The 27,668-nt window shown below is 44.2% G+C and overlaps 1 protein-coding gene across 1 annotated transcript in view; it reads right to left on the bottom strand.

Moving 5' to 3' along the window:
• Window positions 1-27,668, bottom strand: part of LOC122816467 (NADH-cytochrome b5 reductase 3-like) — a gene marked incomplete in the record, with an annotated part of 769,684 nt that overhangs the window by 533,132 nt on the left and 208,884 nt on the right. Inside the window, 1 exon segment of the mRNA XM_044089280.1 lies at window positions 26,425-26,497. Within this exon segment, the coding sequence (XP_043945215.1) occupies window positions 26,425-26,497 (73 nt within the window).

The raw sequence follows: 27,668 nt of genomic DNA, 5'->3' as shown, positions 1-27,668 counted from the left end.
GTCACACCACAGGGTAAGATGCACCTGTGTGAAAGAGCATAACCACAACCAATAAGAACAGAGCCACAGCCACATATGGCAAGCTAGCATAATATTACAGTATATGGACTATTTATTCAACACCATCCTCATATGTGCCACTCACACACTAACTTTACATATACTGGGCCGCTACACAGTTTGGTCTGATGGCTGACTGTGGTATGGGACGTGTGTGTATGGACCTATAAACATGTAAGCCAATACGGTAACATACAGTGGAGCAGCATGTAACATCAGATAGGACGGAACCTAGGATGATGACAACTGCCACAGTCTGTACCCAGACCAAGGTACATATTAACAATACACACACTGTCGACATTCACCATAAGTACACAGACCTCAGTACTGTACAAACAGCCACAGTATGTCCAAGTTATGTCATCAAATATAACCCTACTGTACATAACATGTGTCGCAGTCCGATATCTCACTGGCTTGTCATCAGATATAATGACACTAATTATGGTGTACAGCACACGTGCACCTCTTCATGCACGACATGAGTGCAAAGGTTGACACAGCTGGGGCTGGAAGCACATACACAGGGCCAATATTGACATGCTGTTGTGATAACCTCATACATTTATGTTGTAGCAGGGTTTGTTGCAACATATGTCCTATGAGGGATATGAAGTCAGTAATTGTCACTGCTTTCACCACCTACAGACTGCAATCCTCACACTACCTTTTGCAGTCCACAGACAGATGCTCCGTGGCTAACCCATGAAACCAAAGGCACAACACACTGCCCAGTCTGCAGATGACCCTGCAGATGGGGATTCCTCATATACATGTCTCAATACCTGCCATGTCAGTTCTATGTTTAACAGTCATATCCACACACACACACACACACACACACACACACACACACACACACACACACACACACACACACACACACACACACACACACACACACACACACACACACAAACCAACATTATTCCAATTGCAGTATAGCAGCACTTACAGGAGAGGGATGTCCCTGACCCAACTACAAACTGTGTATTGCCCTGTTTCCTCAATGTATGTTGTTAGAGGCAAATCCCCAATCCACCTGAGATGCTGTTTGCCAAACAGATCTAGTTCCTGCTCACAGTGAAAGAAAAGGGCCAACACCAACATTATGTTCCTAGACATTGGAGTGTGTTTCCATGCAACTGGCTATGGGAATGTTACCACAGCTGTTCCACATGCAAACAGCTAGGGGAGGGCTGCAATTCATGCAGAGGCCATCAGCTGATCATGAGCATCACTTAAAATACACATGCTACTGCCCAAGCAAAGCAGGTGTAGGTCTCCACAAACACCAGAGAGGGAGTGGGAGAGGCAGACAGAGGCAAAGAAAAATCAGGGAGGGGTGGGAGAGTAAAACTCAAACATGTTTGTGTTACACACCTACCAGCAAAGGGGATCAAACCCCCGACTATGTAGTGCTATCAGTTCTATGCAGTTATTGGATGCACCACATGGGTTACCTGTTGTGAAGCCCTGAGAACATATATGTGATTGTGAGTGACATCTACAAAAGGGATATGGTAGCTATATGGTATCTGACGTACACATGCCTGTCTGCATGAACATGTGTCACCGTCAACACAGCCACACTCACAGGTACGCACACACATCGACACACTTGGCAAAGCCAGGATTAAAACTCATCAGTAGTGGGACTGCCACAACGCATCATTGTGCAGATATCACATGCACCACACGGGTCATAAGGAGGTTGTATGGGCGAAGGGTATGGGGAGGTGTCCGACATCAGACAGCATATGCTTCAGTATGCCAATGGGGGTTGTAGTGAGTGTGGATGTGAAGATACGCACCATACAACACACACACACACACACACACACACACACACACACACACACACACACACACACACATGGTGCTAATACTGACATGCATGGGTGCATGTCTGTACGGGTCTGTGGTGGTCAACTGTGCCAGGTGGCTATACAAGGCTAGGCGATGGGTATACCTTGGCATCAGGCCACATGACAATGGTCTGCATTGTGGCTCAGCACTGTGGTTTCTGCAGGTGCCCACACAGGTGGGTACTGTATCCCCCATCCAGTCACCTGGGTGACTACTTTGTGTGGACAATGCTGTGCATCGCTTGCCATGTATGTGTTCCTTAGTCCATGACATGGACGGTGTCTGGGATGTGCACACCTCCCAAACGCATGTACAGTGACATGTGGAACTGCACCTGGAGTGCCTGGCCCATATTGTGAACACAGACCATCAGATGTGCCAGTCTTGCCCACCTGTGGTGGGAACTGGTAATGGGCGGCAGGTTTACCCTGCACCTACACTGATGGCATGCTAACGGCATTCCCTGGTGTCAGTGGCATCTATCCATACAGGGCATGTTGTCAAGCATGGTATGTCCTTTGTGGGTCACATGTGATGGCACTACAGATATTGCAGGTGTCCATTGGGGAACATGGAGAGGGTGCACTGTCTGCATGTATGTGCATATTGGACAGACGGACAGGGTGCCATGCCCTCTGTAGCCCACTGCTATCACTCCATAGTTACCATCAGTGGCCAATATGCAGTGTACTACCCACATACTGGCTGGTGCCTAGGCATGTGTGTGTGTATGAGACGTGGGTTGAGAGTGTGCTCTGGGTAATACAGGGATTGCTAACTGTGACTGCCTGGCCCTGATGTCACACGTATAGGTGCGGCTTTGCACCCCAGCCTCCCAGCTATTTCACATTTGTTATCCCTGTACGGTGGTCACAGCGATATATAGTAGGGCCACCATATAAGAATTATGCAAAAGCCACTCCACATTGGCCACAGGTGTCACACACTCACAACCACCTCCACACAGGAGACGAGTTACAAACTCACACACACACAAACACTTGTCATGTCTGGGAATACAATCCCTACCTAACTAGTTTATTACATTACAGCACTACGCAGTTATAGTACACACCACGGCGATTACTGGAGTACTCCTTCCCCAAAGGTGTATATCACATTGGATGACATCAGCAGGACTGCCAAAGTAGGACATTCTAATTGTAGTGAGTGTGACTAGCCTAAAATGCATTGCTCCCTACACAGACAGTGACACACAAAACATCCACAACTGACATGTGTGGGTATAGCACCCGTAACAGAGGTCTATATCACACTACAGCATGGAACTGTTATAGGACGCACTATAAGGATTACTGGAAAACTCCTTCCCCAAAGGTGTACTTCATAATGAATGACATCAGCAGGATTGCCAAAGTTGGACATTCGAATTGTAGTGAGTGTGACTAGCCTATAATGCATTGCTCCATACACAGACATTGAAACACACACAAAACATCCAGAACTCCCATGGGTGGGGCTGGAACCCTACCACAGTTCTTAATCACACTACAGCAGTACGCAGTTATGGCAAGCACTACAGAGATTACTGGGCTACAACCTTCCCAAAGATGCATTTCTAGGTGGGTGACATCAGCAACCTCGCCAAAGTTGAACATATGAATTGTAGGAAGTGTGAGTACCCTAAAAAGAATGGCTCTCTACACAGAGTCAGACACACACATACACTTGCCATTTCTGGGAGTAGAACACCTACGTAAGTACTTTTTCACACTACAGCAGTATGCAGTTACAGGATGCACTACAGAGATTACTGGGCTACAACCTTCCCACAGGTGTATTTCACATTGGATGACCTCAGCAGGCTTGTCATAGTAGGGCTATGGGGAGGGCAGTGTGTGTGCATGGGCCATAACCCATTCATCTTGGGATTGACACATCATATACAGGCACACACAGGGTCATATTTCACAGGTACGTGTATACAGTTGCTAGATGACTACTTCCTTGTACAGTCATGTTCACAGCTGGCACGTGCAACCACATAGTCTGTCATGCTGACAGATACTGGTGGCTAGTATCTGTGCTGACAAATACTGGTGGCTAGTATCTGCAGTGAGTGACATCTGCACCTCGATGTGTTTGGGGCCCTTTGGCTGTGTGCTGGGTGGGACAGGCCTGAATAGCTCCTTGTCACAGTCACCCTCTTCCACACATGTATGTTAGTCTAGTGTGTTGTCCTTAGATACATGTCTGTATTCCTATCCACTGTGTGTGCAAGGCATAAGTGCTGCATACTGCCGAGTGTCTGCACTAACAACTACTACTGCCATATATGTCTGGTCCACTGGTGTTTGCAGACATGGCCTTCATGTGTTCTGTGTAAGCATGTCCAGTATGACCTTTCATTACGTTGTTGACTGACATTGCCTTCATTTCTCTAAGTGTGTTAGCATGTCCAATATGGCCATCTGTATTGCATGCGTGGATAGAGTCCAGGTAGATTGCACTGCAGTGCTGACCTTTGTGTTGTACACAGACAGATAGCATGCTGTCTCTGCAGAGTATCCATCGATCATTTCGCATTGACTGTTACTACATTTCTGCATAGCACTGGGGGCACACCTGACTGTTTCTACACAGGATTGGGGGGGGGGGGTCACATCTGACTGTTGCTATATTTCTACATGAGATGGGGGGGCACACCTGAAACCTGTACACATTTACTAGGACTGTATTGGTATGTCGGGTACTCCATTTCAGTCTGTAGTTTTATCTATCGTTCTGGCTAGAGGCATACCAGTGTACTACAGATCTTGGCTTTTAATTACTTACATATTAGTTTCTGACGTCCTACCTTTCAGAACTGACATCCCACTGCCTGACCTGCTGTAGTCTGCCTGTGTAGGCCTGGGGGGAAGGTTACCCATAGGCCTCATTCAGAGTCCATAGCAAAGCCTTTGTTTGCGTTTGTCTACACCTGTCCTGCTGGCTGTGACTGTTGGTTATGTGACCCCCCCACCCCTGACTGGCATGTGTGAGTCACTTACCTTGTGGGTGTCCCAGTTTTGAGGGTGGTGCTGCAGGGCTGCCTATGTTAGACGCACAAAGTACACTCCCTACACATGGTTAGGCACAGGTAGTGTAATGTTTGGCATCCCTTTTACTGTATGTGAGAGTCAGAGAGAGGTGTTATTCCCTGGGTCCCACCTGTGTCAGTGTATATGCTATGCATTGCCTCTTTGCCAAGGCCAGAGCATATGGGGCACTCCTCCTTCTGCCTACTGGGGCAGGCTCAGGTTGATCCTCCTCCCAGTCACTCTGTGCCTGTGCAGGCCTTGGCAATGGTGGGGGGCTGTGTGGCCCTGCCCCGTGCTGTTCCTGCTGCAGCTGTTTCCGCAGGATCATATTGTGTAGCATGGCACATACAAGGATGATTTGGGTACATGTAGCTGGTGAGTACTGCAGGGCTCCAACAGATGTGCCCAGGCACCGGAACCGTGACTTGAGCATCCCAAACACACGCACGTCTATAAATCTGGACTGTGCGCGTGCCTCATTATGGAGTTCTTGTTTGGGTGTGTCTGCATTTCTGATAGGTGTTATCAGCCATGGCTCCAGTGCGTATCCAGCATCCCCCACTAGGTGACCGTGAGGGATGTTCCCTTAGGCAAATCTCTGGTATAGCCACATCAGATCCACAAATAATGTCCCAAACTCCAGAAAACGTGACAAGGATGGAAGGCAGCCACAACAGTAAAAAAGCACAATTTATTTTTAAATGGTACACAAGGTTAAGCTCTTTCTTCCCTTAATGAATAAGGGTTCAAATAAATCATATTGTGTAGATAGCAATTTAATCAATATATTAAATGAATGTGTTGATATGGAATCCAACATTTTTGTTTAAAAAAATAATAACTCTTATGTACGTAAATAATTCCTATATATAAATTCCTTATATACAAGGGTTCCAAGATGTACCCCAATACCCCTTCATTAAATGGAGTTTATTTATGTTGGGATTCATAACTGTGTATTTGGTGACATTCGAAAATCTATTAACCAGTGGGTAAAAATACTTTTTGTTACATTTTAGTGTCTAATACAGGATTAGTGAGTTCATGGATTTTTTATTATGTATGTCTTTTTAAATTTCCATTTCTTGAATTATTTAATTGGTTGTCCCAATTAAGGGTTGATTATAAAAGGCTGGGTTTTATGATTATGTGTGTATATGTTTTTTGTGTTCTGAAGAAGTCCCTATTCATTAAGGGAAGAAAGCGCTTAACCTTGGTACCATTTAAAAATAAATTGTGCTTTTTTACTGTTCTTGCGGCTGCCTTCTATCCTTGTCACAGCCGTGTCAGATGCCAGATGTGGGAATCGTGATAGCTTCCAGGGCAGCCAGCACATACATTCGTTATTATGCCCTGGGCATCGCACATGACTTGGCAGTTGATGGAGGGGAATCCCTTGCGGTTGATGTAGACCCTACCCCACTCACCGGGTGGTGCTTTGATGCTAATGTGCATGCAGTCTATAGCACCCACTACCTCAGGGTATTCTGCTATTTGGTGAAACAGTTGTATATTGCTGGCCAATGCCTCACGGGTGTTGGGGAAATATATATATGTGCTCAATGACAAGTGCTGACATGGCATCCAGGAACTGGTGGAGTACCCTGGATGCTGATGCCTGTGAAATCTCTATCATATCCCCACTTGGCCTTTGGAAGGTACCTGTAGCTAGTATTCTTAGGCCTTCACATATCTTGGTATCTACTGGGATGGGTTCCCCTCTGTTAGTTTTGTGCATCAGGTGTGGCCGGCACAGCTCAACAATTTGCTGTAGGAGGTCCCTGTCCACCCTAGCGCTCCACTATCTCCAGCTCAAGTAGCCCTTGGTAGGTTACCCTGGGTCTGTACACTCTTCTTGGTCTCCTCAATGTGGGTTGGTCGACAATTCACATCCTCACCACCCTCAGCCTCTTCCACAAGTTGTACGACAGCTATTGCAGCTCCCATCATTTTCTGCTGTGAGTGTTAAAAGCTCCCTGCTTGTTTACACCAGCGTTGTAGAGTGTGGGAAAAACCAGAGGGGAAGGTGTTTGCTTTGTTTATAGTGGTGTTCTGGGCTGGGTTGGTCTGCTGCCTGTGTAATTGGCTGATTCTGATACATTTCATCTGCCAGCTAAGCTAGTTCTCCTCGATTACCTTCCTACTGCTGTTTTCCTTCCTATTGCCTTCCTGTTTAAGCCAGTGTGTGCGCCGCGCAAACACAGTGCTCAAATGTGCACACTGCTGCTATTTCCTGGTTTAACTTCTTTTTTCTTCCTGTAAAACCCGGTGCGTGGCACACACACCTGCTTAGGCTTTGTAAAGAATGCTAAGCAGGTTTAGACAACCCTCCCTAGCTTAGCTGTGCTAAGCTAGGAGCAAACTCGAGCCACAGGGCTCCAATCCGCTTACAGTATGCCTGACACCCCCCCACCATGATGTCACCCAACTCCTAGGCTTGCACCAAGCTATTCCTGCTCTTACAATGTTGGGTCCTGACTCACATGCTGGGGAAAACTGGGATTCACCATCATTCCCCTCATTTGCATAAGACTGCCTGCTGATGCATAGTTACATGTCTCACACTGAGCCTCCTCCTTTAGCAACCACTACTCACTGGCCATGTCTTCTGCCTGCCACTGACTTGCATGGCAGAATACGGATTTTAGTTAGAATGCTTAATTTAGGTTTATTTTGTTATTTTACCCCAGATCCCATTTGCGTGCCGCTGCCCACCGCTTAAACAGCAGAGATCAGCTAAAAAAAATTAAGTTGATTTTTTTATTTTTCGTTTTGTTTGCAATGCCAATGGCCTCTGTTACTAACAGAGTACATTTCTGCAGATTGAACGAATGGTCGCAAGCTTCCTGGATCGCAAAATCACCTCACTTGCATGGATTTCTCCTGCAAGTTGGGTGATTTGTATACAAGGAATTAGCCAGTGCAGGAGCTCTCATGCATGCCCCTACAGGCTGTTCCTGTATCGCTCTGCAGACATATTGCCTGCTAGAGCTCCTGCACTGATCCTGCACGCTCTGCAGGGCATAGTGAATCCGGGAGAGAGATGTACAGTAACACTAATATACGGTGTAGTGAACAATACACTATACAGGGACAAAAAGAAATTCCTTTAGTGTTTCCTTATTACGATTAAACTTAAAGACTGTAAAATGTGTCAAGTCTTTGGTGTATGAAGGAATAAAGCTTAACAAACACTGCAACAAGGTGACTTCTAAGATGGCTGTACACCGATTAACAGCTTAACTTCAGGTGTCCCAGTGTGAAAACAGAAAAGAAATAACAGTCAATAACATTGTCAGCTTGAGTAAAATTCAGTTACTGGCTAGTAAGTACATTGCCTGGATACCAGCAAGAAAATAAACTAGAAAAGGTGAAGAGAAAATACTATCTGGAAAGAATTGTTCAGCAAAGAGCTGTTCATACTCTAGCTTGGGTCGTGGACCTAGAGTAAAAAGAAGCTAACTGTACTCAGAGCTGATGAAAATAAATGATGCATTGAAAGAGTACATCAACTCAAATAACAAAAGGCTGGAAAAAATGGAAGAGGTTTTAAATAGATATACAGATGAGCTAAATAAAACTGCAAAAATCAACAGACGAAATGAAGAAAAGGCTGACCAAGTATGAGACTACTCAAGAAGATTTGCTTCAAAAATAATAAAATTAGAGGACAGAGTACATAGGGAGAATCTGAGATTTTCTGGTGTACCACAAACTAGAAGGAACAGACTATATTAAATTTATGAAGGCACAAATAAGCAACTGGACTGGTATTCCACATCAGGAACTGTTAATTGAAAGGGCACACCACGTGTATGCTCCAGATTTGGCCATGAGAAAACAGCCATCACTATTAGCAAAGATGCAAACCTACCAGCAGAAAAAGAGTCGATCCTGTCAAAACTGTGTCAAAAGTGCAAAGTAATAAGAGCTGAAGACAGTACAGTGTTTGCGGAAAATGATTACTCACTGTACACCAGGAAGAGAAACAAATTTATTCCAGTAATCAGGGAATGTCGAGATGCAGGTGTGAAATTCAAGCTGCTCTATCCAGCGGTCTTCAGAATATTTTTTCCTGTAGGATCAAAGTGATTTTTTTTTTTTTTGTTACACATAACAGGCTTAGGAGGAAATGCAAAAGCTGTCCAGAAACAAGTGAGCCATCAAGCAGAAGGGGTCTCTGCAAAAGCATGCAGAGAGACTTTGCCAGAGAAACCTTTTCCACTACTCCAAAGGGAAAATGCCTGACAGAAAAAAAAACATACGAGTTAACCAGAAGAACTGAGAGTACCCGGGAACTGAACTGGAATCTGGAGTGCAGACATGGGGATGAACAGGAAAGAGACCAGCAACACAAATTATTGAATAATGAATAAATGCGGGACTGCAAAGCATCAATCACATTTGTGAAATATGGCCGATTTAAGAACTGTAAAAAGTGGACTTTTGTTGACTTTGTTCAACTTGTAGGAAATGAAAAACATTTGTCTCGCTTCATGTAATCAATATTTAGAAGGACTCTGAGGGGAGGGGAAGAAAAAGGAAAAGTAACCAAGTAAAACAATTTCTATGTAACTTTTCGCAACACCAGTTGCATATTTTATGATTAATTTAGTTGTTCTTGTATGTGATAACGTTACTATAGTAAACAGATTTTTTTTCTTCTTTTATAATGCAGAGCAAAAAAGGAAAAAGCTAAACAAAAGCGATGTTTAAGTGAATAGCCTGTAAACTTAGGTTGTTGAGGTGGGGGATGGAGTATAAAAGTAAACAGATCATAATATACGTAGAGCTGCCATGTTTTCTCTTACTTTTGCATAGGTGAATGTCTGGATTAAGAACCTTGGTTTAATCTAATAAGTTTTAAGTGGAAACAAGTAAATATAAGAACAATAAATGTTTCAATTCGTCTTTCAGGCTACAGCACAGGACTACATTTTTCTTTTTTTCCTCCTACGCTTCCATACATACAAGCTGATAAAAGGGCAACAAAAGACAGAAAGCAGGTTTCTTCAAGGCTAAAACTTACTGATTTCTGAAAGAATTCACATTTTCACATCGGGGGTGTAAACAGAAGCACAGGCAATAACATTCAATCTTAACACATACAACCTCAATTTTAGGTTAATTAGGGTCTTAGCAGCTGTTTAACAAAAATGTTCTTATTAGAAGGGTTAAACTTCTTTGTTCGATGATGAGCACAGTTATGTGCATTTGTATTAAGTTAGGTTATGGAGGTGGGGGTTTGTCAGTTTTAGGATTTTTATTAAAACAAAAAGTCTTGAAAAATGTAACACTGTTTTAATCAACACAAAAAACAAAATATAAAGGATTAACCTGACAAACATCAATGTGTGCATCTTTCACAAAACTTGGAAGGAGACATTTAAAAAAAATGCTGACAAATATAATAGATGGGAATACTGACTTCTGACCACAATGGCAACACTTTACGTATCACCTTGGAATGTGAATAGTCTTACTGGTACAGACAAGGAGGAAAGAATACTTAACTGTATTAAGAAATGCAGAGAGCAAATATCAATGCTACAGGAGACCCATTTAGAAAGAACTGAGCATGTGAATTTGATAAAGAAAGCATTTAAGGATGGATATTCCACAGAATAATCAGGAACAAAGGAAAAGAGAAGTACTTGTATTAATTGCTAGAAGAGCTCCAGTAGTGATAGAAGAAGAAAAAAAATGATATTAATGGCAGATTTGTGGTAGAAAGGCTACTGGCAAGGGATAAGGATTACATTCATGTGCATTTCTGTTCCACCTAAAACTGCTATTGTGGAGCTTACAAAATGGGAGAAATAATCAGCTTTCAGCAGTGAAGAATACTTATAGGGGGAACTGGAATTTGATTTTCAGTAATGACCAATATCTGGGCAGCCAAGCAAGGGAAAATACAACAAAAGACTGTAGAGTTCTAAAGAAATGTATGAAAATGTTTGGTATGATGGACATGAATTCAGTAGTAGTAACTGACAGAATTTACACATTATTCACCAAGGTACAATAACTGGGCTACACTGGACATAAATGCACATGTTCCCGTGAAATATAATTGAATAGAAAACTTTGACACCTATCCAATAACTATTTCAGATCATGTGTCAATAATTACAAAGATAAAAATGCAAGGTAATAAAATAAACATGAGAAACTGGTGCTTCCTCACCTACCTGTTAAAAAAGACTACTGGAGTTATTAGGGAAGAGAGACAGTACTCCAGGAGCTACAATTACTGAGTAGGATAAAATGAAAGTTAAGTTTACAATAGGGCAGAAATAAAAGAGAAACAGATCTGGTTAAGAAGTAATAAAGTTATTTAGAGGGGTTAACAAAGACTGAAGTATTACAAAATAAGAAAAATTGCACAGAACAAGATGGGGTGCAAATGCATTGTGCTAATGAGAAAACAAGGGAGTACCTGGATAATCTGCATGAGTATAGAAAAATTGCAGTTAAGCCGGCAACTTTAAATTGCACAGAACAAGATGGGGTGCAAATGCATTGTGCTAATGAGAAAACAAGGGAGTACCTGGATAATCTGCATGAGTATAGAAAAATTGCAGTTAAGCCGGCAACTTTAAATTGCACAGAACAAGATGGGGTGCAAATGCATTGTGCTAATGAGAAAACAAGGGAGTACCTGGATAATCTGCATGAGTATAGAAAAATTGCAGTTAAGCCGGCAACTTTACTAGCATCTGCTCAGAGCTCCAAGCTCCTCCCCTTACCCATAATACACCACCACTACCTTCCAACCCCTAGATCGGGTTTGCTGAACCTTAGACTGATAACCAGACCTGAAAGAATTCTTGTGACCTATAACTGCAGCCCATAGGCTGTTCATATGCCAAGGTCCGGGGGAAGGATGGAGGGATGGTTGAAGACAAATGAAGTACAACTACTCAGATGGAACGTTATGGGGAATACATAACTTCTTTATCTGAAGTAGTTTACTTCATTTGGTCTTCAACCTGTGGGACACAGTCCCCAGCTACTAAACTCATGGGAGGCCCTCATGGAAGGACATTCCGGAGCACCAAAGGATGCTCTCCTTCTGGATTTCAAATCCAATTTGTAATGAGAAATACACATACGAGATGAGGACCAGGTAGCTGCAGAACAAATATCCAAAGACACTACACCAAAAGGCTGGAGACGTAGCCATGGACCTAGTGGAATGAGCTTTCACCTGACCTGGAGGAGCCATGCCTCTGTCCTTATCGACCTCAAGGATGCATGAAGAAATCCATCTAGCAATAGGGACCTTGGAGATTGTATCCTTCTATAAACCCTTTTTGGGGAACCTAACACTTGATCAGATTTACGGACATTTTTTGCCCTGTGTAAACAGAACCGTAACTGTCTATGAACATTCAACAGGTGGAGTTTGTATTCCATCTTGTTAGAAAAATTAGGAAAAAATACAGGCAAATTGATGGCCTGATTGATATTGACTGATGCCACCTTAGGAAGAAATATGAAGTTATGTACTCGCCATAATGTTCCATCTGAGTAGGTGGACTTCATTTGTCTGCAACCTTTGGGATTCGGATCCGACACATAGGGCTTGAAGTTCAGAAACCCTCCTAGCTGAAGTAATAGCGACGAGAAAGGCGGTTTTCCATGACAAATGTTTGAGATCAGCTGAAGCTGCAGGTTCAAAGGGGGGAGCTGTCAAGGCTTGAAGTAATAAAGTCAAATCCCAGGGAGTCACTACTTCCTTTATTGGAGGTCTGAGTAAGAAGGTGCCCTTCAGAAAGGTCTTGCATAACTTCGAGGTGATCAATGGACCCAGTTCATATCCCACGTGGTAATGAGAGATAGGGCTAGTTGAACTTTGACTGTGGAACAGCTAGCCCCCTGATGAAAAAGCCCTGAAAGGAAATCCAACACAGTGGGCAACGGAGCTGTGAAAGGGTCTAGGTTCTGGCGCTCCGCCCAAATAGCGAAACGTTTCCATTTACTCCTATAGACTTTCCTAGTAGAGGGCTTGTGTGCTGCTACTAGGATAGCTTTAACTGGGGAGGAGATACCGGGAGTCCTAGCTACGAGTGGAACTGGAGCAACCAAGCCGTAAGCTTGAGATTGTCCAGGTTCGGGACTGGGAGGCCTAGGGGGTGGGAAATCAGATCCGAAGGGGATCTAGAATCCAAGGCGGATTCACCAGATGAGACCAGAGGTAAGGAAACAAAGCTTGATGAGGCCAGAATGGGGCAATGAGGATCATTTTGCTCCCCAACCGACTGGCTTTCTGTAGAAGTTTCAGCATCAGAGGTAGAGGAGGGAAAGCATAGAGTAGACCAGGAGGCCAAGCATGCACCAGAGCATCTCTCGGGAATTCCCCGGCGGGGGGAATTAGAGCGAAGCAGCTGTTGCATTTTGTGTTTGAAGGAGAGGCGAAGAGATCGCAACAGGGTTGTCCCCATATGGCAAATATCCGCTTCGCTACCTGGGGATTGAGAGACCACTCGTAAGGAGACAGTATGGTGCGACTGAGTTTGTCTGCTAGGATGTTGGACCTTCCCGGAATGTGGACTGCAATAAGAAAGCGGTTGGTGGAGATCGCCCATTCCCACACTCTCATAGCTTCTCGACAGAGTGGGTAGGACCTGGTTCCCCCCGTTTGTTGATTTACCAGACCACCGACATGTTGTCTGACTGAACTGCAACTGTTCCTGTAAGAAGAAGGCTCTGAAGTGCTTGCAACGACAACAGCACTGCCCTCATCTCTAGAACATTTATATGCAATGAGGTCTCTGTATCGTTCCATGTGCCTTGGACCATCCTGCTCGCATAATGCCCCCCCCCCACCCAAGGCGGGAGGCGTCCGTGGTCACCGTGGCTAGTGGAGCGGCCATGGAGAAAGGGCGTCCCGCTTGGAGGTCCGGTGATTGTAACCACCATGCGAGAGCCCTTCTGCAAGCCTTGTTGAGGGGAATGGGGTGACAGAGGGTATCGATGGAAGGACCACTGGACTTGGACAGTCCACTGCAAAACCCTCATGTTCAGGCGAGCCATGGGGAGCAGGGTAACTGCGGTCGCCATGGAGCCCAGTGCCTTCAGGACCAATCCCGCCGGGGGCGCTGACGATAGTAAAATGGCCCGCACATGTAGCCTCAGGGTGTGAAGTCGATCGGTGGTTAAGAAGGCTAGTAAGTTGTTGGTGTCTAATCTGGCCCCGATGAAGTCTATCACCTGAGTCGGGTTGAGAAAGGATTTGTCCATGTTGATGGTGATCCCCAACCGGGGAGCAAGGTGGAGAAAGTAATTCCTGGCTGAGCAGAGTAGATGCCTTGTTGGGGCGGTCAGGAGCCAGTCGTCTAGGTATGGAAACACCTGCATTCCCTGCAGCCCCAGGTGGGCCGCTATCACTGCTAATACCTTGGTGAACACCCTGGGGGCTGAGGTGAGACCGAAGGGAAGGACCCTGAACTGATAATGACTGGCTCCTAGCCGGAAGCAGAAAAACCTCCTGGATCGCTTGTCCATCAAAATGTGGTAATACGCATCCTTGAGGTCTATCGAGCACATCCATTCGCTCTCCCGCAACAGGGGGAGAATGGATTGAAGGGTGACCATCCAGAACTTTTCTTTGGTTACAGACAGGTTCAGGAGGGGGAGATAGAGGATTGGCCTTAGGTCCCCAGTCTTTTTTGGCACCAAAAAGAACCTGGAGTAGTAACCCGATCCGAACTGGTCTGGGTGGACGTGTTGGATGGCTCTTAAGAGCTGCTGAATTTCCGCAGCTGCAGCCTCCCTCTGATCGGGTGGGACATCGGGGAGGTGTTGGGTTGGTGAGGGGTGTGAGAGAAGGGAATTTGGTATCCTCTGGATATGATGAGAAGCACCCAGCTGTCTGTCGTGATGGACTCCCAAGCTGCCAGGTGCCTCGAAAAACGTCCCCAGACTGCCTCCAGAGAGGAGCAGTCGGGAACCCCTCAGGGTCGCTGGTTGGGCCAGTCAGAGAAAGCTTCTCTGGACCCACCATTCCTCGGGCCCACTCTGCCTCTAGGGCGGCATCCACCCTGTCCTCCTCTGCCACGGAAGGACTGGGGGTCTGGAGCTGACTGGGATTGTTGCGACTTCCGGAACCACATCTTCTTCTGTCCCTTTTGGTTCTTGGAGAAGGACCTCTGGGGAGCAGAGAAGCGGACTCCGACGGCAGACGTCTTCCCGTCCTTTTTGCTCTGGACCAAAGTCTCGAACGGTCTTGCTAAACAGGGCAGAACCATCGAAAGGGGCATTCGCAAATGACGCCTTGAAGGGTTCTGCAAAATCGCAATGCCGGAGCCAGGCCTGACGCCGCATGACGAGGCCTGTTCCACTGGCTCTAGCGGCTCCCTCTGTGGCATGGGACAACAGCCGCATAGAGGTGTTAGATATGGACCTGAGAGTGGCCATCCGAGTGGAGTACAACCGCTTGTCCTCCACCGACATGGACTCCGGGGGCAAAGCAGCGTACTCTTTGATAAGGTCCGGCTGCAGTCAAATAACATGTGCCATGTAGTTCAGAGACCACACCGAAAAGGTCACTGAACTAAAAGCCCGCTTCCCTAAACGGTCCATCAAATGGGACTCCATGCTCGGTGGATGGACCGAGGGGCTCTCCTGAGCTAATTCCCTCTTGGTGGCCGCCTCCACCAACATGGCATCTACGGGGGGACCCTTGCTCCAATGGGACCTCTCGGAGGGCAGACTAAGGATTTTATCCGGGCGTTTGGGGACTGGCTCCACAGTGTCAAACTCCTTCCACGCCCTAGTGGTAATAAGGTACACTAAGGGGTCGGGCGGAGGGGACACCCAAGAGGTAAATGGGCCTGCTTCGAATGCCTCTGGAACATAAATTCGTCCGAGGAAGCCTTGGAGGCAGATCACCCCCTCCTATCCTGAGAATTTCCATGATGTCTCCGAAGGAGACATCCTCGGGGGGTGACCTAGGGGAGCCTTCCCCTTCATCCAAATCAGTGTCATCAGTCAAGGACTCGGGGGAGTCCACGTGCCTCCTCTTGCACTTTCGCTTGTGAGGAATGTCCTTGGGGGGGGGGCTGTCCAAGGACGTCTCACCAGCCACGTCCTGTTCCAAGGGAACGACCTGGGACATCGAAGCAGGCTGTCCCTGGGGCCGGGTGATGGAAGCCGGACCCAATAAAGAGGGAGTGCGGGGCGGAGACGAAGCAAGGACCGGGGGCCTGGAAGCACTCGACAGTGCCCTCTCCACCACATCGAAGGCAGAGGGAGAGCCGCTCTCTCTGGGGTCCGTGAGCAAACCCTCGCTCGGATCCGATGGACGGATCGGGGTCGGTGCTGAAGCCATCGGATCCGACGGACCAGTGTGCTCCGACCTAGACGGAGCCGAAGACACAGATTCCCTCGGATCCAACACTCAGCCCATGGCTCAGAGCCCAGATCCGACAAAAACGGACCAGACATGCTCGAGGGAAGAGTCAGCGCCGACCCACCTCCGGCTCCAAGGCTGCTCGGTTCCGAAGGCTCCGAACCCGGGAAGCGGGTCGGAGAAGGAGCTATCGGGGCAAAGAAAGGTGTCGAGCCCCCCCCCCCGGAGGGGGAGGAGGCAGGAGCACTCCCATCTGCAGCTGGGCCTGGAGAAACCTTCGCATCATCCGGTCCAAATCTCGACAAGGCCACAGAGGCTGGCCGGGAATGCCGCCTCGATGACCTCAACGGAGATCGGGTGTCCTCCTCCTCGGGGCCCGGTGAGAAGCACGGAGACCGGATCCGAGAAGGAGGAAACAGGGAAGCCCTGGAGGGAGAAGACCGCTTAGCTGGGGGGAGCCGAAGCGGAGGCCTCGGCCCGCCTCTTGTGGTTCTTCTCCCTCCTTTTTTCTTTCCTGGCCTCCCTCTCCTCCAGAGCTGCAGTGGGAGTTTGAGTCCCGACCGGAGGGAGAGAGGCAGGAGTGGCCGCCGCCGGAGCAGGGGGGAGGAGGCCACAGAAGTACCAGAGGCCGAATCCGGGGACAAAAGTCCTGCTAGCATCAGCTTCGACCTCCAGTCCTTCAGTGCCCTGGGGTTGAATGCCGCGCAGATGGAACACCTAGAGGAAAGGTGTTCAACCCCAAGGCACCAAACACACAGAGTGTGGCCATCCGCTGGGACTGATTATGAGAAGGGCCAACCTTTCAGACAAAATAGACATGTTAGATTTGAGGGTATCCACAAGAATACCAATCAACCCCCCAGATGAAAACGTCCAGAGATCCATTCTCAAGAAACAAAACACTTTTACAGATTCCTCAGGGATGAATCTTCCTCTGGTACTGATAATGATGCACAACACAGACTCCCCAACCCCAAAACGTAACAGTGGGGCCCCTTTAGGCTCTACAAGAGGGGAGGCAGGAAACAGAGAAAGTCAGAAGCTTACAGAATCTGATGGAACTACTGACCAACAAGTAAATGTACATGCTAATACCAATGTATTGAATATTTCTGATACTGTATTATCTGAATCACAAATTGCTCTGCTAAATAAAGGCCTTTCTTTTATTCCCGTTTTTTTTTGTGTCTGAGGATATTTTTGCACAAGACATAGTAGCATTTTGTACATTAATTAACCTTAAATTATATTTTCAGGACAACCATGGACATGACTGTGTGACAGACAATTTCAAATACCATAGATCTACTTTTGCTCCACCTATGCATCCTTGTGTTAGCCTTTTCCAACACAGTGTTCTCATCTGCATTTTACATCCAACATGATTTCACCTATGTCAAATAATATTTCTCAGTTAGATTCCACGAGTCTAGTGGAATTAGTTGACAATAAACAATTGGTAATCATTTCTGCTGATAAAGGAGGTGCTGTTGTTATGAACTGGTCTGATTATGATATTGAAGCCCATAGACAACTTGATGATGCTAAATATTATATGAAAATGCCATTAGATCCTACATCCAAGTTCAAACAACAAACTTGACACTTTTCTCATCTCAGCAGTAGAAAATGGAATTATCACATCAAATACTCTTAACCACCTGACCAATACTGATCCTGTCAGCCAATATATTTATTTTTTACCCAAAATTCATAAAGACCCTGTGCACCCACCGGGCAGGCCAATTTTAGAAGGATATGGCTCTCTCACTGAACCACTTTCCGAATTTCTCACAAAATATCTAAAGCCCCTATTAAAGTGGGTGAGATCTAGGATCCAGGATACCACCGAATTTTTGGACATAATCAATGACATGCAAATAGAGGATGATTGGTGGTTATGTGCCCTTGATGTCAGTGCACTATATACAAATATTCCACATTGGGCTGGACTGGATGCTATTGAATACTGGCTCTACAAATCACAAATGTACACACCTGGCTTTAACACTTTCCTGATATGTCTGACTGAACAGGTTCTCAAAAAATGTATTTTTCTATGGGAAACAATGTTACCTTCAAATTAAAGGTACTGCTATGGGGGCTTCCTCTGCCCCCATTTATGCCGATTTATATATAGCATATAGCATATATTGAAGATCAAATAATACACGATAATACACACAACCTCTATTTGGCTGAGATTGATATCTGGCGTAGATATCTTGATGATTGCTGGATGGTGTGGAGGGCGGATATTGAATACCTGAACAAATTTGTTGAATATCTGAATGACAACAAATGGGGCCTACACTTTACCATCAGTTATGATAAACACAGGATTACCTATTTGGATGTATTAGTGCCAAGAAATGTGGACAACACACTCAGTACACAAGTATTCCGTAAATATCCCAAATATAACAACTTACTCCACGCCTCCAGTTTTCATCCCAAACATATAGCTAGGAACATTCCAAAATCACAATTCATTAGAATGAGACGCATTTGCTCGGATGACAGCAGTTTTCAGTATTATCGCCAGGATTTGACTGACAGGTTCAAACAAAGGGGTTATAGCATGGGTCATGTTATTACAGCCAGTAATTATGCTTCTCAACTTAATCGTAATGATCTCCTCAGATACAAGAATAAATCACGGAGTAACAACAGTTTGCGATTCACAACCACCTATGGTAGAAATACCAATAGATTTATTGATATCATTAAACGTCATTGGAACATTCTTTTAGCAGATTCTGCTTTGTCCAGCCACATACCTGAAACATGTTCATTTTCATTCAGAAAAGGTAAAAACTTGGGTGTCTACTTTAACCATTATAAACATCATTCTGAATCTAGGAATCTGCACATGATTCAGACATCCATATCAGGAGACAAACTTATGGGCTGTATGCCATGTGGACACTGTAGCAATTGCAAATATGTACTAAAAACTAAGCAACTTTCCAGCAACAACAGCAGTCACATATTTGATATAAAGTTTTTTGCCACTTGTAACACAGATTGGATTATCTATATGGCCTCCTGTAGTTGTCATGCTTTTTACATTGGTCAAACATCTAGACCTTTTAGAATACGCATATCTGAACATCTGAGTGACGTCAGATGTAAGAGTTAGTAATGCATTGTATAAACACACCCTCAAACATAGCACAGCCAAATTTCATTTCACCATTATTGATAAAATAATAGGTGACAGAAGCAACAAATCAGGATGGCACATCAAACTGAATGCACAAGAAAAGAAATGAATAGTAAAATTAGGTGCATTATTTCAGCCTAGAGCTAATGAATATTTATAAATATTGTATGTATATTCATGAGCTCACCAATCATGTTTTGTTTCTAATTATGATGTATTATATAATGGATTCCAATCTGTTATGTGATTTTGCACTGATGAAGGCTAGGTAAAAACCAAAGCCGAAACCGGTCTGTTTTGTTATTGGAATTCTTTACATGTTTCACTAATTAAATTAGTGTTTACAGCTTCCAGTTGCTGGCTTCTTTCTTTGTGGAAACTTTACATACCATGAGGGAGCATTTCCACTGGGAGGGCCAGGATTACTCAGAATCCAAGAAAAGGCTCAGAGACTTTCTTTTACTGCCTCAGCACAGGTCCCTTGCTATTCCGCCAGTGTTGGATATTGTGGATGATGTGTTCTCTGAATTCAGTTTAAATCCTGATTCTTTGCCCCCTGCTCCAGTCAAGCCAGACAGGTACTACAGAGTCTCTGACTCTCACAAATTTCTTTAAAAAAACCTTGTTGCTGACCCAGAAACTATTTCCCAGGGTCCCAAAGGGGTAAAGGCTTCCACAGCTAAAAATCCAGTTCCCTCTGACAGATTCTAGAGCATTAGACAGATGGGGGAAGAAAGTTTACACTTCTGCTACTTTAGCAGTGAGGGCTTTAAATTGCCAGTTTCACATGCTCAAATACCAACAATATTTAATGTCTCTGTTAAAACAGAAAATGCTTACAAGTTCAGAACATCCTGACTATAAGGAAATGCAGGATTTATTGCATGCAGCTGAACAAGTGGGAAAACATACTCTGCAATGTGGTTTTGATTCATTAGAGGCTTCTTGTAGAGCAGCAGTTACAGGATCTGTGATACGAAGGCATGCTTGGTTAAAAGAACAAGGTTTACCTGATCATGTTAAGGCAAAATTATCGGATGCTCCTTTACAGCAGGATATTTTATTTGGTGTTAAGGCAGAAGAGGTTTTAAAGAAAATGGAGGATAAGGCAAAATCTATGCAAACAGTGAAGGATTTCTTACAGGTACAGCTACCTCGATTTAGCAGAAATTGGCACTCCAAAAATTGGTCATTTCCAGTGTCAGACAGACCACAAAGAGGCAGATACAGACGTCCAAGAGGCAGATCTCAGCCCCAAGGCTCTTACAGACCACGACAGTGGGGTGCTTCAACCCCAAAAGGAGGGGAAGACAAGTCACAACCTTATAGGAAACAGTCCCAATGACTTCCCAATTCAAATGCCAAGCACTTACCTTTTGGAAGCTCCCTTAGGGGGAAAACTAGCACTTTTCTCACAAAGTTGGCATATAATCACCCAAGACAAATGGGTTCTGAATATTGTGCCTCAAGGTTACAGGTTCCACTTTCACACTCTGCCAAGGCTAAAAGGAATGCCAGACCTGCCACCAAATCAATGGGCAGAGGCACAAAAACAAATTACAGCCCTCATGGACATGAGAGCTATTCAAAAAGTGCCACAACAGGAACAAGGACAAGGACAAGGATTTTACTCAAGACTTTTTCCTGGTCCCCAGAAAGGACAAAGCCTGGAGACCCATACTGGACCTTTCTACTCTAAATACTTACCTGGATGTTCCGAAATTCAAAATGTTGACTCTTCAGCAGCTTCTTCCCATGCTGGGAAAGAAGGCTTGGCTTGTTACTTTGGACCTCAAAGAGGCATACCTGCATGTCCCTATCACACAAAATTGCAGAAGATACCTCAGATTCATAGCTGGTTCAATGCATTACCAATTCTCTGCACTGCCCTTTGGCTCATCTACTGCGCCCAGGGTTTTCACAAAATGCCTGGCACCAGTAATTCCATTCTGCAGACAAAAAGGAATTCAAATATATCCATACTTGGACGACTGCCTTATTCAAGCAGAGAGCAAGGACATTCTCCTAAAGCATCCGGCGTTTGTAAAAAGATTGCTAATTTGCCTAGGGTACACAGTAAATGAAAAGAAGTCAAAACTAGTGCCCTCAAGAGATAATATTCCTGGGTGCCAGCTTAAATACAACGGCCCAGATGGCTTATCTCATGCCAGAGAAGCAAAGACAACTGACAGTACTTTCAATTGATGGCAACAAAAACCCAACTCCCTGCAAGAAAAATTAAGCAGGCCTTGAGGTTCATGGCATCCTGCATACTACTAATACCATATGCCAGACTGCATATGATGAAATTACAATGGTACCTAAAAAGTGTTTGGACTCAACACTGTCACAGTTTGGAAGCAGTAATGCCACTTATTCCCTGCCTACAACAGGAGCTTCGATGGTGGGCACAGGCATGCCACCTCAACAAGGGAGGGCCTTTCACTCTACCCACAGCCAGGCAGACTAACAACAGATGCTTTGGATTATGCCTGGGGAGCACACATGGCAGGAAAATGTATTCAGGGCAAGTGGGCCGCAGACCAAATGCATCTTCACATCAATCAAAAACAGATGCTAGCTGTACAAAATGCCCTAACAGCTTTCAAGGACCTTCTGCATCCAGGACAACTATTACTAAAGACAGACAACACCACAGTTATGTGGTACATAAATAAGCAAGGGGCACTCATTCTTATCCCCTCTGCAGACAAGCCATGACCTTGTGGAACACAGCTCTAACCTATCAAGTTCATCTGCAAGCACAATTCCTGCCCGGAAAGAAAAATACTCTGGCAGATGACTTAAGCAGAAGCATTATGGATCCTTACGAGTGGAAATTAAATCCACAAGTATTCAGCATGATAACACAAAAATGGGGGAGCCCAGACATAGATCTTTTTGCCTCCCCAATGAATTGCCAACTACAGAATTTCTGCACAAGGACTTACCACACACAAGCATGGAAAGTGGATGCTCTCTCGTTCAGCTGGAAAAACCTAAAAGTTTATGCCTTCCCACCACTGCCTCTCCTTTCAAAGGTACTCCTAAAAGCTAGGCAAGAAAAGCCAAAATGATCCTGATTGACCCAGACTAGCCATGCCAGCACTGGTACCCAATCTTAAAGAACTTAGCTCAAGGCCCACCATGGATTTTACCTCAAGTTCCACATCTTCTGACAACAAAACAATCTGATCCTGCACAGCCAGCTCAAAACCTTAAACCTGGCTGCATGGCAGATTCCTTAGTCAAGCAGACTCTCTCTAAAGCGGTTATGGATGTCATTTTGGAGGCCAGGAAATCCTATTCAGAAAAGTAGAAGAGATTCTGTGCCTGGAACCAGGCTCAAAGCTTTGACCCTCTTGTCCCAAATATTCCTCACATATTACAATACTTAACTGAGATGCTGGACAAAGGCCTATCCTTTCCATCCATCAAGATCCACGCCTCTGCCATCTTGGCTCATTACAACACAGATCCTCCTATTTTCTCTCATCCATTGCTAAAACAGTACCTCAGAGGGGCTAAAAACACAAGACCGCCCCGGAGAGCACCAACACCAACTTGGGACCTTAATTTTGTCTTGGAAAAACTAACTTTACCTCCTTTTGAGCCAGCCAATTCAGCAGAATTAAAATATGTCATGGAAAACTGTTCTGCTTCTGGCAATAACCTCAGCACGAAGAGTCTCAGAGTTACAGGCACTAATGGCAGTTGAGCCTTTCATCATTTTTCACCAAGACAGGGTTTCCTTAAGAACAAACCCTTCATTTATGCCAAAAGTGGTCTCCAGTGTGGCTCTTAACCAAACTATCTACTTGCCAACTTTTTATCCAAATCCCCAGAATAAAGGGGAGAGTCTTCTGCATTCAGTGGACATACACAAACAGCTACATTACTACTTGGACAAAACAAAAGCTTTCAGGAAAACTGAGCAATTGTTTGTAGCATATGCTGCGGGATCAGAGGGAAAGGCTATTTCAAAGCAGACCATTTCAAAGTGGATAGGACACTGTATCTGTTTCTGCTACACACAGCATGGGAAAACTGCACCTAGCAACATTAGGCCACATTCCACCAGGGCAACAGCCACTTCAGCTGCCTACCTTAGAGGAGTACCTACCAAAGATATCCTGGAAGCTGCAACTTGGAGTTCACTGCACACCTTTACCAAACATTATCACTTGCCTCTTTACTCTAAATCCAGAGCTGGCTTTGCCACTGCAGTGCTGCAGGGCCTCATAGCCACCCCAAATCCTCTATAGAACCAGCCACCCTACCTCAGCTTTGGGATTCAACCCAAGTGTAATGACAGCAGCAGTGAAACACGATGAACATAGTTCAGTTTTGTACCTACCATAAATGTAGATGTTCGAGTGTATTCACTGCTGCAGTCCAGGTTACCCTCCCTCCATCCCCTCTTTCTTAGCTGGGACTTATCTATACCTTTCTACCCTATACTACCTATGTGGTGTATTTGCTGGTAACTGAAAGCTTTGGTTTTATTTTTTATGTATTCTTTATTAGCAATATGTATTGCCTACCTATTTGGGGGCACCTGACATCTAGGGCAAGAAAAACTGAAGAAAATGGCGTCGGCTGCATCTTATATACCCCTGGCGCACGGACGTCATGGAAGAAGCGACAGCTTTATGGATATGTGCATTATGAACCCTGGAGCTTTTCTCCCGGGGGCGTCCGCTGAAAATGGACATATATCCAGTCGGATTATCCCGGTTAACAAATGTAAAATAAATAAATAAAATAAACGTATACATATATAAAATGTATAGAACAGACATTAGGTAATATCATCTAAATTTCAGAGTTCTCCATTTAAACTTCTTCACTGTACCCACAAATCAAACAATGCTTTAATCTTGCCTCAAAGTGATCACGTTCAAGATGCACAGAACTCCCCCATATTGACATTTTCTCTGGCTACCATAACAGCCACAGTATTTCATCTTTTTCACAGAAAGTCAAGAAGTCATGGAGGAATGGACTCTGGTAGTGCAAACATTTCAACTGTGGTAATCCCAGGCAGTCTTTCACAAAACCAGCACTGCATCATGTTTTTGTACATATTCCAAAAACTCTCCTACAACTTACAAAATCCTCATAGTTAAAATATGCCTTCTTGCCTTATTGACCATTTCAGCCCACTGAAGCTCCATCTGCTTCACCATCTCTACTACAGTATTCTGCATCATACATATTTTCCATCTTGCAGACTCTACAGCTTAACTGACCATGCAAACAAACCATTTTAGCAGCCACATCTATCCATAGTCATTTCAGGCAAAGCCATCAAAGAAGCAAGTCAAATGTACCAACTCAATTTAAGCAGCCGTAAAAGTAATGCTGCTTTACCAATATTTACTTGCAAACCTTTCTTGGATCTTTACCAATCAGATGTGATACTTCATAGTGCTCCAACATTTCTTTTTTAATGTACTGACTGAGACAGGAGTCTCCGACAAGTACCTGACTAACTAGCTTTGACATACACAACTATTCCACAGACACAGCCTCCAGGTTCAAATGCCAAGGATTACAGCTAGAACAGTCACTTAACTTCCATTCCACATGGACAAAGTGAGAGCAAAGATAAACTTCCTGCTCTTCTGGGTCAAAAAGATCTCCTCTTTTCTATCCCAATCAGTCAGAGCAGCCATTTGCAAAGGAGCTCTCTTATCAACTTGAATATAGGCTCCAAAGTTTTGCTGCCTCCAAGAAAAACACTGCCACACCCCAGACTATCTCTAACAGCACCTGTCAATTCATTACAAACTGTCCTCTCTGTAAGCATCACAGTATCACCTAGAAAAAGCCAAGCTGCTACACATGAAATAAAGATCTAACCTACTTTTAGAATCCCAGCTCTACAAACTACTTCAACTCTGTACATTTACTCTCCTTGCAGACAGATTTCATGAAAAAACCTCCTCATACAATGTGACACTCTACTTACAAGCCGCACCAATTATCATTACCCCAGAACAAAACTTAACAGTACTGTACATGCATTCTCTTCTCAGGCACCTACTCTTTGGCAAGCTCTCCCCATCAGCATAGAAGAGATCAACACATTTCAAATTTAAAATGTAGCTCAAAAAGCACTTTTTCAAAGCCAAATGCTCCTGCTTCAACACAGGGCATATCGCCTGCTTCAACACAGGGCATATCGCCTGCTTCAACACAGGGCATATCGCCTGCTTCAACACAGGGCATATCGCCTGCTTCAACACAGGGCATATCGCCTGCTTCAACACAGGGCATATCGCCTAGCCTATCTCCTTTACAAGTCTCTGTATAATGTATATACATATACATTACACACTGCTTGATTGACAGTGCACTGCGCTTGTTTACTAGAATGCATACAAACATATTTTTCCTGTGAAGTTAATCTGAACTACTCTGATATTGCTTACATTTCTGTATTTTGTTTGTGAAATGTTTTGTATTTCACCTGCTTACATTTCTGTATTTTGTTTGCGAAATGTTTTGCATTTCACCTGGGCTGAGCCTGAAATTTATCAGTACTGATCATTGCACTACCCTGGCAAACAAAAATAAATCAATACCGACTCGCCTCAAGCAGAGTCAACTAACTCATCTAATTCTGATACTTATTACTTCTACATTCTCTGTGAACACAGCAGCCTGGACAGGTGACTGATTTCAAAAGAGCACAACACATGCATCACAACAGAATGGTTCATTAATGTGATCACAGCTACCAGTGAAGCATACATTCCGTTCTGATCCCAGTTCTTCTGGTGTACCTGGAATGAGTCCTGACTCAGCAGTCAGCAAAACAGAAAAGGAAGAAACAACCAGAACAAGTAATCCAATTCACTTTAAAATATGAAATGATTTTCCACAACATGCAGTAAAATTCAAAAAATAAATCTCTCACTTACCAACAGGAAGTCCCAATATGTGGTCCTTGGATGGAAGGGCAAAGCGGAATTTTCTTGTGTCATGGCTAATGATCTAAGCAAAGAAAAACAAACATGAAAAATGATTTTAAACCAAAAAAAAAAAAAAAAAAAAAAAAAAAAAAAAAAAAAAAAAAAAAAACTTAAAAATGAAACTTGCATACTTGCTCAATGCTAAGCCTGTATGGTGTGTCCCACTGGTCATAAACCAGTGGGACTAATGCTCGAAGGACTTAGATGGCCAGACATCCTAGGCTACTATCCCCTCCTCATTACCAATAACAATGGGCAAAGGAGGAGCCTGTCCAGACATATGCCCATGGTGCAGCAGAATAATAACTAATACGATGAACAATGGAAGAGCAATACCTAGAACACCAGTAAAGTAAGCCTTCCAGGCCTCATCAGGACTGATAAAGATGGACACATGTTGATGAGGACAGAACTTCCCAGATAAGTATTACGGTATGTACAACGCCTTCGTATCTGACATAAGGAGTTCCATCTTCCTCAAACAGAATAGAGTTTCAAGCTAATTCTACTGGGTGGAACCTTAATGAAAGATTCTCCTAATTAGTGTGGCTTTGAAAGATAACCTAGACTTCGAGACTGCATCAAGCTTATGGAGTCTTGTAAGTATTTAGTGAAGCCAATGAAGCTGCTGTATAAATTTCATCCAAGAAAGCATTTCTAAAACAAAAAAGGTTTAACTGGTAGCTACTGGTCTAACTAAATGGTTTCTAGGTTCAGATGGTAAAGGATTTTTGTATTTCTTATACCAGAAATGAATGCACTTTGAAAGTCACTTTGATAAAGTCTACTTAGAAAGCTTTCAGCCCAACTTCTTTTTTGGAGAAAGATATAAAAATGCTGAAAATCTTCTCTGAAGGATTTATTGTTGTCCAGATAAATTGTGAGCTTCCCATGAACATCCATACAATGCAGTAAGTATTCTCTTCTGGTACAACAATTTTAGGGAAAAAAAGGCAGATTAAATGTTTGGTTAAGCCCAATTTCATCAGCTACATGGGGTAGGAAAAGAAGGCTTTATTCTCACAAATATTCCCTCCATGAAAAAATCTAATCAGGATTGATAAACAAGACTTGTAACTTAGAAATGTTCCTGGTATTAGTTATGGTTAACAGAAAGACAGTTTTAAAGACACAAACTTCTGATCAACTCAAGCAGCAGGTACAGCCATCTGAAAAGTTGACTTCAGCAGTCT

This window comes from Protopterus annectens, chromosome 12.part0, assembly GCF_019279795.1.
Source record: "Protopterus annectens isolate FY-2018-M chromosome 12.part0, PAN1.0, whole genome shotgun sequence".
Lineage (NCBI taxonomy): Eukaryota > Metazoa > Chordata > Ceratodontiformes > Protopteridae > Protopterus > Protopterus annectens.
The sequence above is the reverse complement of the archived record's forward strand: the minus strand, read 5'-3'. Positions and strand labels throughout refer to the sequence as shown.